At 40.7% G+C, this 14,001-nt stretch overlaps 1 protein-coding gene across 1 annotated transcript; it reads left to right on the top strand.

Moving 5' to 3' along the window:
- Positions 1-4,471: 4,471 nt before the first annotated feature.
- On the top strand, positions 4,472-4,819 carry LOC308517418 (inactive phospholipid phosphatase 7-like; the record flags this gene model as incomplete). Its single annotated transcript, XM_081088567.1, has 1 exon — positions 4,472-4,819. The coding sequence occupies one exon, from the start codon at positions 4,472-4,474 to the stop codon at positions 4,817-4,819; it is 348 nt and encodes a 115-aa protein (XP_080944693.1).
- Between the last annotated feature and the right edge of the window lie 9,182 nt (positions 4,820-14,001).

Below are 14,001 nucleotides of genomic sequence, written 5' to 3'. Positions count from 1 at the left end.
ATAGTCGTGATGGCCCCCCAAAGATGAGAACCTGTGGGCGGTGGTAACAATGCATGAGAGGTACCACTGTAAAGACAGGCTGGCGAGAGTGGCTATGGGCCAAGAGCTCTTAGGATAGCCTCACCCATCCCCTGAAACACTCACATCCTTCAAAGTGCTGAACAGGTTTTGACCTTGTAGCCGTGGAGCTAAAAATCACAAGTCACTTCATTATTCTTGGAACGTATTTGTCCTTTCTTAAAATAACCAAGAAAAACAGAAAAACTTTCAATGAATGAAAAACATAACACCAGAGAGATGACATCTTACAGCACATCATATTCTACCCAAATATACTGTAGAAAAAAGGAGCAGTACAACTGTGAAGGCAATAGTAAAAATATTTTATGTAGGTGAAAAGATCAAGCCATTTGTTATAACAATCCAACTCTAAGTAAAATGTGCATGCATCTTAGAGTTCAAGATATAGGTCAGCATGATATTCAGGAATGTGGACATCATAGGTTTTGGATAAGAAAGACACAATGAGACAAGTAAATCATAACATGCTTCACAGTCCACAATATGTTAATATTTGGCCTTTGAGATAATGCATGACAGTACTTACACCTTAAGGACTGACTTCATCCACCTAGTTATATGGGAATGGCTAGTTATAACCTTATTTTCCTTGGGACAAATATCAGAGTTTAGGCAAAGGCACTAACTAAAGAAAGATCTGAAAGGAAACAAGGAGTCAAATCCTCAGGATTATACTTCTTGGCCCTGTACTGCATCAATTTACAATTTTTTATCTATATCATCACATTTACTATAGTCATGTGCAAGCTGTACCTTCCAGACTGCTTTTTAGTGTTATTTATGGAAGAAATTTTCATGGGCTACCAAATGAAGAGCACACCTGACAATGAAACCAGCTACTACTTTCTGAAACCTGAGAAGCTCAAATAGTTTTCAAATACTTGAGGATAAACTTAAATAGTTAAATACACATGTAAGCAAAATAAATTATTGTTTTTGTATGAATTTATAAATACACTGATAGTCTCTGATAGCTATTCCTATCTTTAATTCTTGTCTACAGTAAGGAATAGGAAAGAATTATCGTAAGATTATGAAATTATGAAGAGAGATGGAAACAAAAGGAGGGCTAAGAGATCTGTGAGACTAGACACTGCCTGAGTTGACACCATTTCTTGAAAATAGAGATGTTGCTGGGCCAGCATGGCTCACTGGTTGAGCACCAACCTATAAACCAGGCAGTCAGGGTTCGATTCCAGGTCAGGGAGTATGCCCGGGGTTGTGGACTTGATCCCCAGTATTGGGTGTGAATGAGGCAGCCAATCAATGATTCTTTCTCATTATTGATGTTTCTATCCCTCTTCCTTCCTCTCTGAAATCAGTAACAAATATACTTTAAAAATAGAGATGTCAATATTGTGGGAAGATAGTAATCTGTAAATCATTAGGCGTCTCAGACTTAAAAGTAAAAAATATCAGCTATATCTCATGGTTTCCCCAAATTATTATTGAAAAACTGGTGAGACAGCAGGAACAAAAAAAACTGTCTCTGGTTGTATTTTCATTTATTATTCTCCAAATACTTCATCATTATTTGGCTAGCTTTTTAGTTCAAAAGATACACATTCTGAACAAAATGAATATATGATGATGGAACCAACATATGCTTAGAATATTTATACAAGCTTGAGTTTTAAGGAACATTAATACATTAGTTATTTTTACATTCTATGTTCCAGTGGGAGGAAAACAAATAGCAGATAGTCATGATTCCATATAATAAACAAATAAACAGTCATAATTCCATATAATAAAAACTTTTAGAAGAAAATTAAAATGAGCCAACTTTGGAATTACAAATTTAATTTATTTTCTTAAAACATGTCTTATCCTTGCTTTAAATGCATCTATCACTTATAATATGCTCTAAGAAACCCAAAGTTCAATAATTAATAATTGAGTAAAAAATACAGAAGAATTACAGTTGTGAAAAATGGTACATATTAAAATGAAAATAAGAATCAAATATTTATCTTTATAAATTTATTTGATATCCCCACTACACTAATAGATTAGACATTCATTATTTTAAGTAATGTAAATTAGATAATTCATAAATCAAGGTAAAGGTGTGATTGTATTGTGAAATATAAACATTTGATGGTTTCAGTACATTCATATGAATAGGGAAACATTTTCTGTCAGAAGAATATATTATATTATATTATATTTAAAAACTTAGGAAATGTTCATGCATTTCCTATATATCCTTGGTAAGTATGGATTTATTAAAAGCAGGACAACTGACAAATTAAATAATTTGACAAAGAGTAGGGTCAGGTTTCTTATTAATAGTGTCTCTGCTATGCACTAAAAGAGCATTGAGCTAGAAGCAGAGAAACATAGATATTAATTTGGGTTCTGCCATCAACTATCAGAGTGATCTGAGCAAGCTGCTGGATGTTTTAATTTCTTTATGAAACCATCAGAATTATTTAGGCTGAGTAGATCCAGAGGAATCAGAATCTGATATTTTTTTCCTCTTACTAAATAAGATTTGTGCTATGTCGAAATCAGAGATTGGTTTTCGTTGGTCTTAGTTTTATATAATTGCTGTGGGAACACTACTTACTAATTTCGATCAAACAAAAGCACTGGATTTCATGCAATATTTATTAAACTTTGAGAGTTTCTTGAGCAAGATTTGCATATGAGTGACCTGTTAGAGCCGTGGTCAGCAAATTGTGGCTAGCGAGCCACATATGACTCTTTGGCCCCTTGAGTGTGGCTCTTCCTAAGCCTTAGGAGTACCCTAATTAAGTTAATAACAATGTACCTACCTATATAGTTTAAGTTTAAAAAATGTGGCTCTCGAAAAAAATTTCAATCGTTGTACTGTTGATATTTGGCTCTGTTGACTAATGAGTTTGCTGACCACTGATCTAGACGAGTCTCAACTGGGCTGCCTGGGCACTTCAAGTCTCTGCCACGTATCTGTTCCATGCCAGTAGCTGCCTCAGGAATGTCCTCATGGAGATGACAGAAGCACAAGAAAGCAAGGCCTCTCGAGGTGTAGACTTAGAAGCACCATACTTGCACTTCTGCTTCATTCTATCACCCAAAGCCAGGCACATGGTCAAGTCCAGAGACAGAGGCAGAGGACACTTCAAAGTTAAATGCCGAAGGGGGTGGATGCAGAGAGGGTAAAAGATCATTCAACCCATCAGCAAGACCTATCAATTCTACCTTAGAAATACTCTCCACACCTGTCCAATACTCCTTCTATCTTATTGCTCCCACCACTTCAGTTCACCATGATCTCTCTTACCTGTCACCACCTGACTGCTCTGTTCAAATCTTTCTTGTCCATTCCTTCTCAGACCATTCTCAATGCAGCAACGAGAATAAACTGAAAAAGAAAACCTGCTCTGACCACTCACTTAATTAAGTCTGCCAAATGGTTTCCTATTGTTCTCAGGAAAAAGGTGAAAATCCTGAGTAAGGCCTGAATTGTTTTCAATTTTCAATTGAGGGGTTATTTTAAAGCAAATAGGTGAACCTGGTGAAAGGGATAAAGAGAGTGAAGAGGGAGTGTGGGAAAGAGAGGCTTTGTAATGACTTCCATGTGAGGACAGCCTGGAACTTCTTTCTCCAACCTCTTCTCCTTCCATCCTTTCTTCCACTTTATGGTTGGAACACATCATACTCCCCCAACTTGCACACTATTTGAAGCCTCTGGGGTCTTACTTGGACTGCCCTGTGTCCAAAAGAGTTCTTTTTCCCTCCTTTTGGTACAGATTCAAAACCCTCTACCTTTCTCCTTTCCTTCTTGGAGCGGTTCTCAACCAGTGGGTCGCGACCCTTTCACAGGGGTCTCCTAAGACCATCGGAAAACACATATATAATTACATATTGTTTTTGTGATTAATCACTATGCTTTAATTATGTTCAATTTGTAACAATGAAATTGGGGGTCACCACAACATGAGGGTCATTCTAAAGCCTCTGTTTCCCACACGCCCTCCTCACTCCCTTTTTCCCTTTCACCAGGTTCATCTATCTGCTTTAAAATAACCCCTCAATTGACAAACAATTCTTTTTGAGGCCATTTTATCTTCCCTCAAAGAGCCGTGTCTGGTTTGGCGCCATGGATTGAGCGTCAGCCTGCAGACTGAAGGGTCTGAGGGTCGGTTCCAGAGAGAGAGGGGGGAGAGAGAGGAGCTTTTTGGAGAGGAGGAGGAAGAGAGCGAGAGGAGGAGCCTTTTGGTGAGAGGAGCCTTGTCCAAGCGGCTGGGGGTGTGCGCCGGTCAGGCCACGTCCTGGGCCAGTGCCCACTCCATGATCAAGCTCATTGGCATCACGGGCCACCATCCTATGGCTGGTGAAGAGCAGCACGCTGGCCGGCCAGGAGGTGCTCATGATCCCGCTTCCGGCCCTGCTCCTGGACGTCATGACGGTGGCCGGCATGCAGAAGCTCATCAAGCAGCGCGGCCCTTTCGAGACGAGCCGCAGCCTCCTGGACTACCTCACCATGGACATGTACGCCTTCCCCACCGGGCACGCCAGCCGCACGGCCATGGTGTCCAAGTTCTTCCTCAGCCACCTGGTGCTGGCCGTGCCCCTGCGCGTCCTGCTGGTGCTGTGGGCCTTCTGCGTGGGGCTGTCCCGCGTGATGATTGGGCGGCACCATATCACGGACATCGTCTCGGGCTTCGTGCTTGGCTACCTCCAGTTCCGCCTGGTAGAGATGGTCTGGATGTCCTCCAACACCTGCCAGATGCTTAACTCTGCCTGGTGAGCTAGCCGGGCAGCCAGGGGACAAGGCCAGGCCACTGGGACTGTGCAGCCCAGCTCCTGGCTGGAGCTGGCGACCTGCCCCTTTGCCAGGCCCCGCGTGGGGACAGCCCTGCTCCGCGTCTGTTCTGCAGGGCACAGGTGAGAACCAGGATGGCAGGAGCAGGACCGCGTCTTTTCTTGTCCTTTCATCATCATGACTGTTGAGTTCGTGGCTGTGCCCACTGGGCCACACCATACAATACCTGGAAAAATACCCCCGACCCACCACCCGACACAGGTGCCATTCATGGTTATCAATAGCTTAGGGCCGCATTCTCCGAAGGGCGCTCTGCTGGACACCAGCCTGGGAAGCAAAAGGGTTTTGTGGTCAAATCTACATGGGAAATGTTTCATTCTCTGCCCTGTGGTGGACGTTCACAAGGGTGTGCGTGCGTGTGGTAAAAGCTCTGACAAGTCCTGCAGAAACACTTCCTGTAGACCTTGTGTACCATGTTTCTCCTAAGCTGATGTGACCACAGAGCCCTTTTCTTGTGCGAGAGCTGTGAACCCCTAAGAAACTGCCGTGGGAGACGCTGCCCGGAGCTGAAGGACTGAGGTGTAAGCGGACCTGTTCCAGCACCGCCAGTGCCACAGCCTGTGGAGCTCCCACGGCTCATGGGCATCAGTGCCACTTTGGCCCCCAGGGGCCAGACCCGTGTGACCTAATAGGTCATTTCCAAATCAACCGTTATGTATGTGCATTTCATGTGACAATACAGATGCTACTCAAGGGGGGGGGGGGGAGGCGAGGAGGAGCCTTTTGGGGAGAAGGATGAGGGGGAGAGGAAGATGAGGGTGAGAGGAAGATGAGGGGGAGAGAAAGATGAGGGCGAGAGGAAGTAGAGGGGACGTATTTAGCAAAGGTCAGCTTAGGAGTACCCTAATCTACACTAATAAAAGACAAAGATGCTAATTGACCATCCCTTTGCCATGCCCACCAGCCAATCAGAGAGACTATATGCAAATTAACCCAACCAAGATGCCGGCTGGCAGCCATGGAGCTGGAGCAAGAAGGAGGCTTGGTTGCCTGGGCGATGGAGGAAGCCAAGCTTCCTGCCTGCTCTGAGCTGGCTGTGGCCTCCGCTCATGGCAACAAAGTTTCAATTATAGAAGTTAAATGAATCCCAGATACCTGCTTCCAGCCAGCCTCCACTGGGAACTTGGGTAGCTGGGGGTTATGGCAAGCCTGCAAACAGCCATCAACCCCTCACCCAGGCTAGCCACACCCCCTTGGGGTGAGAGTCCCCGCTGGGGGGCTTAGCCAGCCTGAAAATTGCCCTCAGCCCCTCACCTAGACTGGCCAGGCACCCCAGCAGGACCCCCCACCCTGAAGGGGCTGTGGCCAGCCTGCAAACAGCCATCAGCCCCTCACTCAGGAAGATGAGGGGGAGAGGAAGATGAGGGGGAGCGGAAGACAAGGGGGAGAGGAAGATGACGGGGAGAGGATGATGAGGGGACGTTTTTAGCAAAGGCCAGCTTAGGAGTACTCTAATTAAGTTAATAACAATGTACCTACCTATATAGTTTAAGTTTAAAAAATTTGGCTCTCAAAAGAAATTTCAATCATTGTACTGTTGATATTTGGCTCTGTTGACTAATGAGTTTTCTGACCACTGTGTTAGACTACTTTTTTGACAACATTTATTTACAAAGTGGAAGCACAGTTCTCCCATGAATACTTATTATTTACATACTATGTATCAAGCATAATGCTAAGCTCCAGAGAGACACAGAATGACCTAGATATTCAAAAGAATAAAATTTACCTGAATTCTTAAATGAAAAGATAGTTGGTATTAAAAAAAAAATGAAACAATTGGTGATGAACTACAGATTTCTTTTCCCTCATCAATATAGTGAATTCTTTAAGTGTGTAGCAATGTTGTTTGCATATTGGAAAGGAATGAACAATTGGGAAATAAATCATCTTTTTGACATTGCCCTTTTATCTTTATCATGTTCAAGTACCTTATTCCAGGGAACACTTACAAACAACAAATGCCACTTGGCATTTTGCTGTAAAATATCAGATTTGCTTCAGCTCTCAGTATAGACGTGTTTATAGTTTCAGGAACTGTAATTAATTATCACTGTTTGCAATCATTTAAAATAGCCACATCAACAAAAAGAGCTTATGACATTCAACTTATCCCATTTATTACTGGGTAGACTTCTAACATCTCTATAGTTAATGGTCTCTCAGTATCTTGTTAGAAAACCCATTTTTTATAACTTTCATTCAAGTAGATTTGAAAGAAATTCATTTGGAGACAGACTAAAACCTAGTAAACCAGTTTTTTGGTGACTACATTTTCTTTTACATCATTTCTTTTAAAGCAGTTGAAATCTTAAGACAAAATAATGCCCTCATGGTGTAATTACTGCCTAAGATCTCAAAGGCCAAATTTTAATATACTGTGGGCTATGCAACATTTTATAATGAAGAGATATATTTAATAAGTAATAGAGATCATGTGTTAGACACTGCATGAAGCCATGTTTACATATTTTTATTTATTTTTAAAAATCACTTTTACGCTTTGACTTATCAAAACCCTGTGACATTCAAAGAATACCATGAAACAATGGCATCAAATGATCACTAGTAAGAACTAGAATAGTTGACTCCTATCTGTTCAATATCCTCAAGAAGAGCTAGTAGGAATGGCTTTCCTATTGTTAGAAAGTGCATGATTGCTGCATTGGTGTTAGGGGGAGAGTCTGACTTACCAGGAACTGACTGACTTCCCTTGACTCCTTTTGCAGTGATAGAGACTTCCCTGGTGATGGAGACTTCTTTTGGATTGCAACCTCCAAATCAAACATTTTTCTACTACCAAATCCAGAATTCCCCATGTCCTGCAGTAGCAGCAATATTCAGATACTTGAGAGTAACTCAGCATCAGAGCTTAGGAACATGTCAGTAGCAGCTCCAGTCCATACTCCAAGTAATCTCCTGATACTACCTCCAGCACCAAGCCAAGAACAGAAAGAGAATAAGAATTTGGATGATTGCCCTAACTGGTTTGGCTCAGTGGATGGAGCGTCGGCCTGTGGACTGAAAGGTCCCAGGTTCGATTCCGGTCAAGGGCATGCACCTTGGTTGTGGGCACATCCCTAGTAGGAGGTGTGCAGGAGGCAGCTGATCGATGTTTCTTTCTCATTGATGTTTCTAACTCTCTATCCCTCTCCCTTCCTCTCTGTAAAAAATCAATAAAATATTTTAAAAATAAAAAGAAGAATTTGGATGATATTAAAATCAAGCTTTCAAAGCCCCTGGATTCCTCCCAGTTTCCTACAGAAAACAAAAATCCTCCACTGCTCCCTTGAGAAATCCTACCAGGTCCTGGCCCTCACTGATCCCCTTGGCTAAGAGGAGCAGCCTGATTGTGAATATGTTGGTCTGGGGAAGAATAGCCTGAATCTTAAGGACCAAGGACACTTGAAAATGGGACTGAAACAGGTGATAGCATTTCATACATTGCTACACTGGTGAGGATATTCACCTTCCACAGGTCTTAGGTGATCCAAAGGCTTCAAAGCGATCACAAGAAAAGATTCCAGAGCCATGAAGTTGAACGCGGTGCAGAAAATGTTGGGGGTCATAAAAGCTCCCTTTGATCAAGCCAGGAAGAAGAAACATAAAGTCTCTGAGCCGATCAGTGGTGCTCCCATGGCCAAAATCAAGCCTGAGAGCCCAGATTGTATGTTCATGGGAGAACTAGCAAATTGCAGCCAATGACAGGATTCCTACAAATACAGCCAAGCTTTCTAACAGTAAACCTCAGAAAGCTGCCCCCAGCAGGATCAGCAAAATAAGAGTCATGGGCAGGAAAAGACCAAAAGAACAACAACAAAACAAAAACAAACAAACAAACAAACAAAAAACTCCAGGAAAGCTGAAGAGAGTAAACACTCAGGGAGCAAAGTCAAGGCAGAGGAGAAACCGACCATTCCCAAGATGAAGCAAAAGAAAAATCAACCCCAGCTGACCAAAGCAATCTTCAAAAAGGCACAAAGCTGCCTAGCTATGCTCTTGCTGGAATCTGTAAGACAGTAAGACCATAATGATAAAAACAGACACAATATTTCTACCTTTATGACTGCCCTAGTTATAGCAAAGTATATTTATAATAAATAAAATTACAACTGTTATAAAAATAAGTGACTACTATACTCTGAGAGTCCATAACCTCATAGTACCCATCCAATTATTTCAATAAGAAGTATTATTACATTTTGAAGATGAAAAGGCAGGGTAATTTACTCAATCTCTATGCATCTAAATCTTCAAAAATGAGTAAACCCGAAATTCAAACAGAAGGTATATTTAAAGCCAAAGCTAGAGTTCATAAGTAGTTAATCATACTGACTTTAAGATATTCCACAGCTGTAAAAACTATATTAGCATTATCTTCGTACAATTCAGGAATAGGCTAAGATGTGTACATTTACATCAACAAAGGTAAAGGTTAGGTTATGTATGTTCAGACCTTCAGTGTGATGGCATCACAAGAACAACTAAGACTATCTAAAGAATACATTTTTTCTATTTTGCTTACTATATGACAAAAATAGAATCGGATGCTTTTTTCCCTGTCCATTAGCAAGGAAAGTACAACTTAGGATGTAGGTAAAGCCATGTGTCGTATATGAAATTCATTATTGGGGAAAGGTACAATTTAAAAACAATTCACAGCTAAAGTCCCAAAAGGTAGACGCTTGGAATTGCTAGGGTTATCTTGCAATCTAGCTGTTTCTCACACATGCAGCTCAATGTAGCATATTCCAGGAGAAGTACCAGCAGGGATTTTTATCTATTTATTTAATTAAGGTCAATAATTCTCCTGAGCAACACACCTAGGCCCACTTGTCTTACCTATATGAATATAATGACAAAGACAGGGTGATAATATAGAAGCAACCGTACTGTATAGCTTATACTAAAGTATCAAAAACTCTACTTTTTATTCATAAAGTAAAAATAATACTTTCTTTTGAAGTGAATTTATAAAAGAGAATACATGGAGAACATTAACACTATACCTGACACACTTCCTTTTTCTTTTTCCTCTTGTACAAACACTAGAGGCCCTGTGCACAAATTCATGCACAGGTGGGGTCCCTCAGCCTGGCTGGTGATCAGGGCCTATTGGGGCCCATTGGAGCTGGCCAGCGAGGGGGAGGGACTGTGGGAGTTGGCCAACCACAGGAGGTTGGCTGTTGGAGTGCTCTGACCACCAGGGGGCAGCTCCTGCATTGAGCATCTGCCCCCTGGTGGTCAGTATGCATCATAGTGACCAGTCAACCAGTCATTTGGTTGAATGGTCGTAATGGTCACTTAGGCTTTTATATATATAGATTTATTTTTTCCTTTTCAGCATCTGTCTCACATATTGAAAGTGTGCCCTACTGCAGTTATAATGAGAAATTCTTTCCACAAAAAGGCCATGAATGATTGAACTCACAGAAGTGGACCTCACTTTATTATCTTCTAGCCAAAAATAGAATAATTTTTATGTATTTAAACATCCAAGAATGGTAAAAATTGTGGAAAAAACCTAAAGAGACAAAAAAAAAATTATAGAACCACTGAAAGAAAAATGGGATGGAATCACTACAGTAATAAAAATAGTAATAGATTAGTAAATATTCAAAAAAAATGTTAACATATAAGTGGCAACCAGTAACCAAATAAACTTAGCATTTCAATGCATTAAGAAAACAATAATGTGTTTAGCAAATAATGCTTGTACTAGAGATCTGAGAAAAAGCAGTGAATAAAATCCTCCTAATATCACATACAATTATTATAGACTAGTAAATTAAAATTTTAAACTAAATAAGAATGATAAATCATTTTAGTATATAATTTAGAGCTATATCTAATCAAGAAACCCAGAAACTATTAAATAAGCAAGGTAGATATAGCTATGAATTACAAAAGCTAAAAAATTAATAATAGCCTGGGGAAACAGGGAAATGTGTATAGGAAATATAGAGTTGACATTAATATGCAGAAAGTTTATACTAGCTGATTTTAAAAGTAGAAACAATCCAATATAAATATCTGCAAAGAATCAATAAACATTTTAAAACAAGCTGAAATGCCTAGTAACAAGGGAAATATGGAGTTACCATACCGTGATATATCAATTTTTCACCCAGGAGATTTAAAGATTAAGAAATGCCATACATTAGTGATAGATTATTCATTTATGAATCTCTACTGTTGTTGGAATTTAACCTTCCAATATCTTTTAGAATTATGAATGTGCATACTCTTTGATCAAACAGTTTCACTTTAAAGAAAGTAACCAATAGAAATAAAAATATCCATAAATACTGTAAGAAATATGTAAAGCACAGCATTTCTAACAGTAAAAGAAAAATGTCCTTCTACTGACCTATTATTCAGTGGTTAAATAAAACACTTTAAAATCATTGAATTAAAAAATTAAAGCAATTGACCAATCATTAATAGATGGATGGATAGATGGATGGAAGAAAGTTTGTTATGCATTAATGAAAAGAAAGACAACTTGCAAAAAAAGAGTGACGAATGACCCCTTTTTTAAATAAAAGTAATTCACAAGAAAATACAGTGTGAATATGTGTTTGAATTAATGCTTACATTCTTTGTATGTGAGTATGAAGATAGTAGATGAGGTGGGATGGGTGTTAATGACAATTTACTCATGCTAATTAGGAACAAATGAAATGTTTAGATAGTGCTGCCAAATGAAGCATAACCAACTTGAAAAAAAGATGGCTACGGAAATATTTACAAACAGACACCAGGCAAATAAATAATAGAAACAATAAAAAGAAAACAGAAAAATGCATTAGCTTGGAATAAAATATGTATTTAGGAATATTGATACATTTTTACCAAATGATTTGTATCTTAGAATTATCTATACTATAAAAGAGTAATGTGCTAATTAGACTGGGAGACCTTCTGGAGACCTTCCGGACAAATCCAGGGGCTTGGCCAGCCTCAAACTGCCCCCAAATGGCCCTCAGCCCCTCGCCCAGGCTGGCCACACCCCCCAGAGGGGACCCACACCCTATTGGGGCATGCTCAGCCTGCAAATGGCCCTCAGCACCTTGCTCAGTCCGGACATGCCCCTGAGGGACCCACACGTTGATGGGGACATGGTCAGCCTGCAAACGGCCATCAGCCACTCGCCCAGGCTGGCCACACCCCCCAGTGGGGACCCCCACCTTGATGGGAGTTTTGCCAACCTGCAAACGGCCCTCAGCCCCTCACCCAGGTTGGCCACGCCCCACAGCGGGGACCCCAACCCCAATGGGCACATGGCAGACCTGAAAACCACCCCAGCCCCTTGCCCCCAGTGGAAAGCCCCTCAGTGAGAACCCCCACCCCAATGGGGGCATGGCTGGACTGCAAACTGCCCCAGACCCTTCGCCCAGGCCAGCCCCACCCCCCAAGGGGATCCCCACCCTGATACTGAACCCCCTTCAGGGCAGACCAGCCGGCCCCCACACATGCAAGAGGCTTCTATCTATACTAATAAAAGGGTAATATGCTAATTAGACCAGGAGACCTTCTGGACAGCTTTCCAGACAAAGCCATGGTGGTGGGGCCAAGGCAGAAGCAGTTAGGAGCGATCAGGCCAGGAGAGGAGGGCAGTTGGGGGCAATCAGGCTGGCAAGGGGGGACAGTTGGGGGCAAGAAGGCCTGCAGGCAGAGTGGTTAAGGGTGATCAGAGAAGGTGTTATGGAGAGATACGAAGGCTAAGAAAATCAGATATGTACTATTAAAGGAATAAGTGTCAAGGTCCTTCATTCAAAGACTACTGCCAGGTACACAAATATAGTTGAACAAAGTTGAACTTATTGATGTATTTAATTTATAAAGAGTTCACCATGGTGAACCATGGGATGCCTCAGTAAGAGGCTGCTAGAAAGAACTTACAGCGTTTAAACTTGTGTTCAGTGTTTTTGGAAAGGCTTTATTTGAGGAAGAAAAACATTATGCTGGATTGGATTCTGTTAGATAGCAGGTTAATTCTATGATTACTATAATAATTTTTTATCAGAAAGACAAATAATAAAGTGAAACTAAACATGTAATTGGAAGGTAGCAACAGTCATTTATATTAAGTAGGAAAGTAAAATATTTAGCCATTTTTATTGTATGGACAATGTTCCTGTTTTGTCTGCATTCAGACATGATTACAGAGTAGTCTTGATTTTGTGTTAAACTATGGTCACATAGAGGCTTAGGCTGATGTTGGCGTTCTGTCTAATTGTGCTCAGTAGCACAACACCAAGGCCAAGCTGTGATACAAGTCCAGCTCCTAGAAGTATCAAGATCTAAGCAACAATGCCAGACAAGTTCAGACTGTCTGGAAGTGCTTGGGTTTTTGGGTTGTTAGTTTGTTTCCCTTTTCTTCTTTCTTTCAATTATTAAACTTTATTTTTTGGAGCAGTTTTAGCTTCACAGAAAAATTGAGCATAATGGCTTGGGTCAATTTCTGGGTTCTATGTTCAGTTCCATTGGTCTATATGTCTGTTCTTGTGCCAATACCAGGCAGTTTTGAGAACCGCGGCTTTGAAATATAGCTTGATATCTGGTATTGTGATCCCTCCAACTTTGTTCTTCTTGCTCAAGATTGCTGAGGCTAATTGGGGTCTTTTTTTGTTGTTGTTCCATATGAATTTTTGGAGAGATTTTTCTAGGTCTGTGAAATATACCATTGGTATTTTAATGGGGATTGCATTAAATCTATATATTGTTTTGGGTAGTATGGACATTTTAATAATGTTGATTCTGCCAATCCACGAACACGGTATATTCTCCCATTTGTTTATGTCTTCCTCTATCTCTTTTTTTCAATGTCCTGTAGTTTTCAGAGTACAAGTTTTTTACCTTCTTACTAGTAGTTAAGTTTATTCCTAGGTATCTTAAGTTTTTTGTTGCAATGGTACATGGGATTATTTGGAAACAGCCTAAGTGCTCATCAGCAGATGAGCAGATTAAAAAACTCAGATACATCTACACAATGGAATGCTACTCTGCTGTAAAAAAGAAAGAACTCTTACCATTTGCAACAGCATGGATAGACATGGAGAGCATTATGCTAAGCAAAATAAGCCAGTCGGAGAAAGATGAGT

The sequence above is a fragment of the Myotis nattereri genome (genome assembly GCF_964212035.1).
Source record: "Myotis nattereri genome assembly, chromosome: 3".
NCBI classification, from domain to species: domain Eukaryota; kingdom Metazoa; phylum Chordata; class Mammalia; order Chiroptera; family Vespertilionidae; genus Myotis; species Myotis nattereri.
This window is presented reverse-complemented; position numbering and strand designations above follow the sequence as displayed.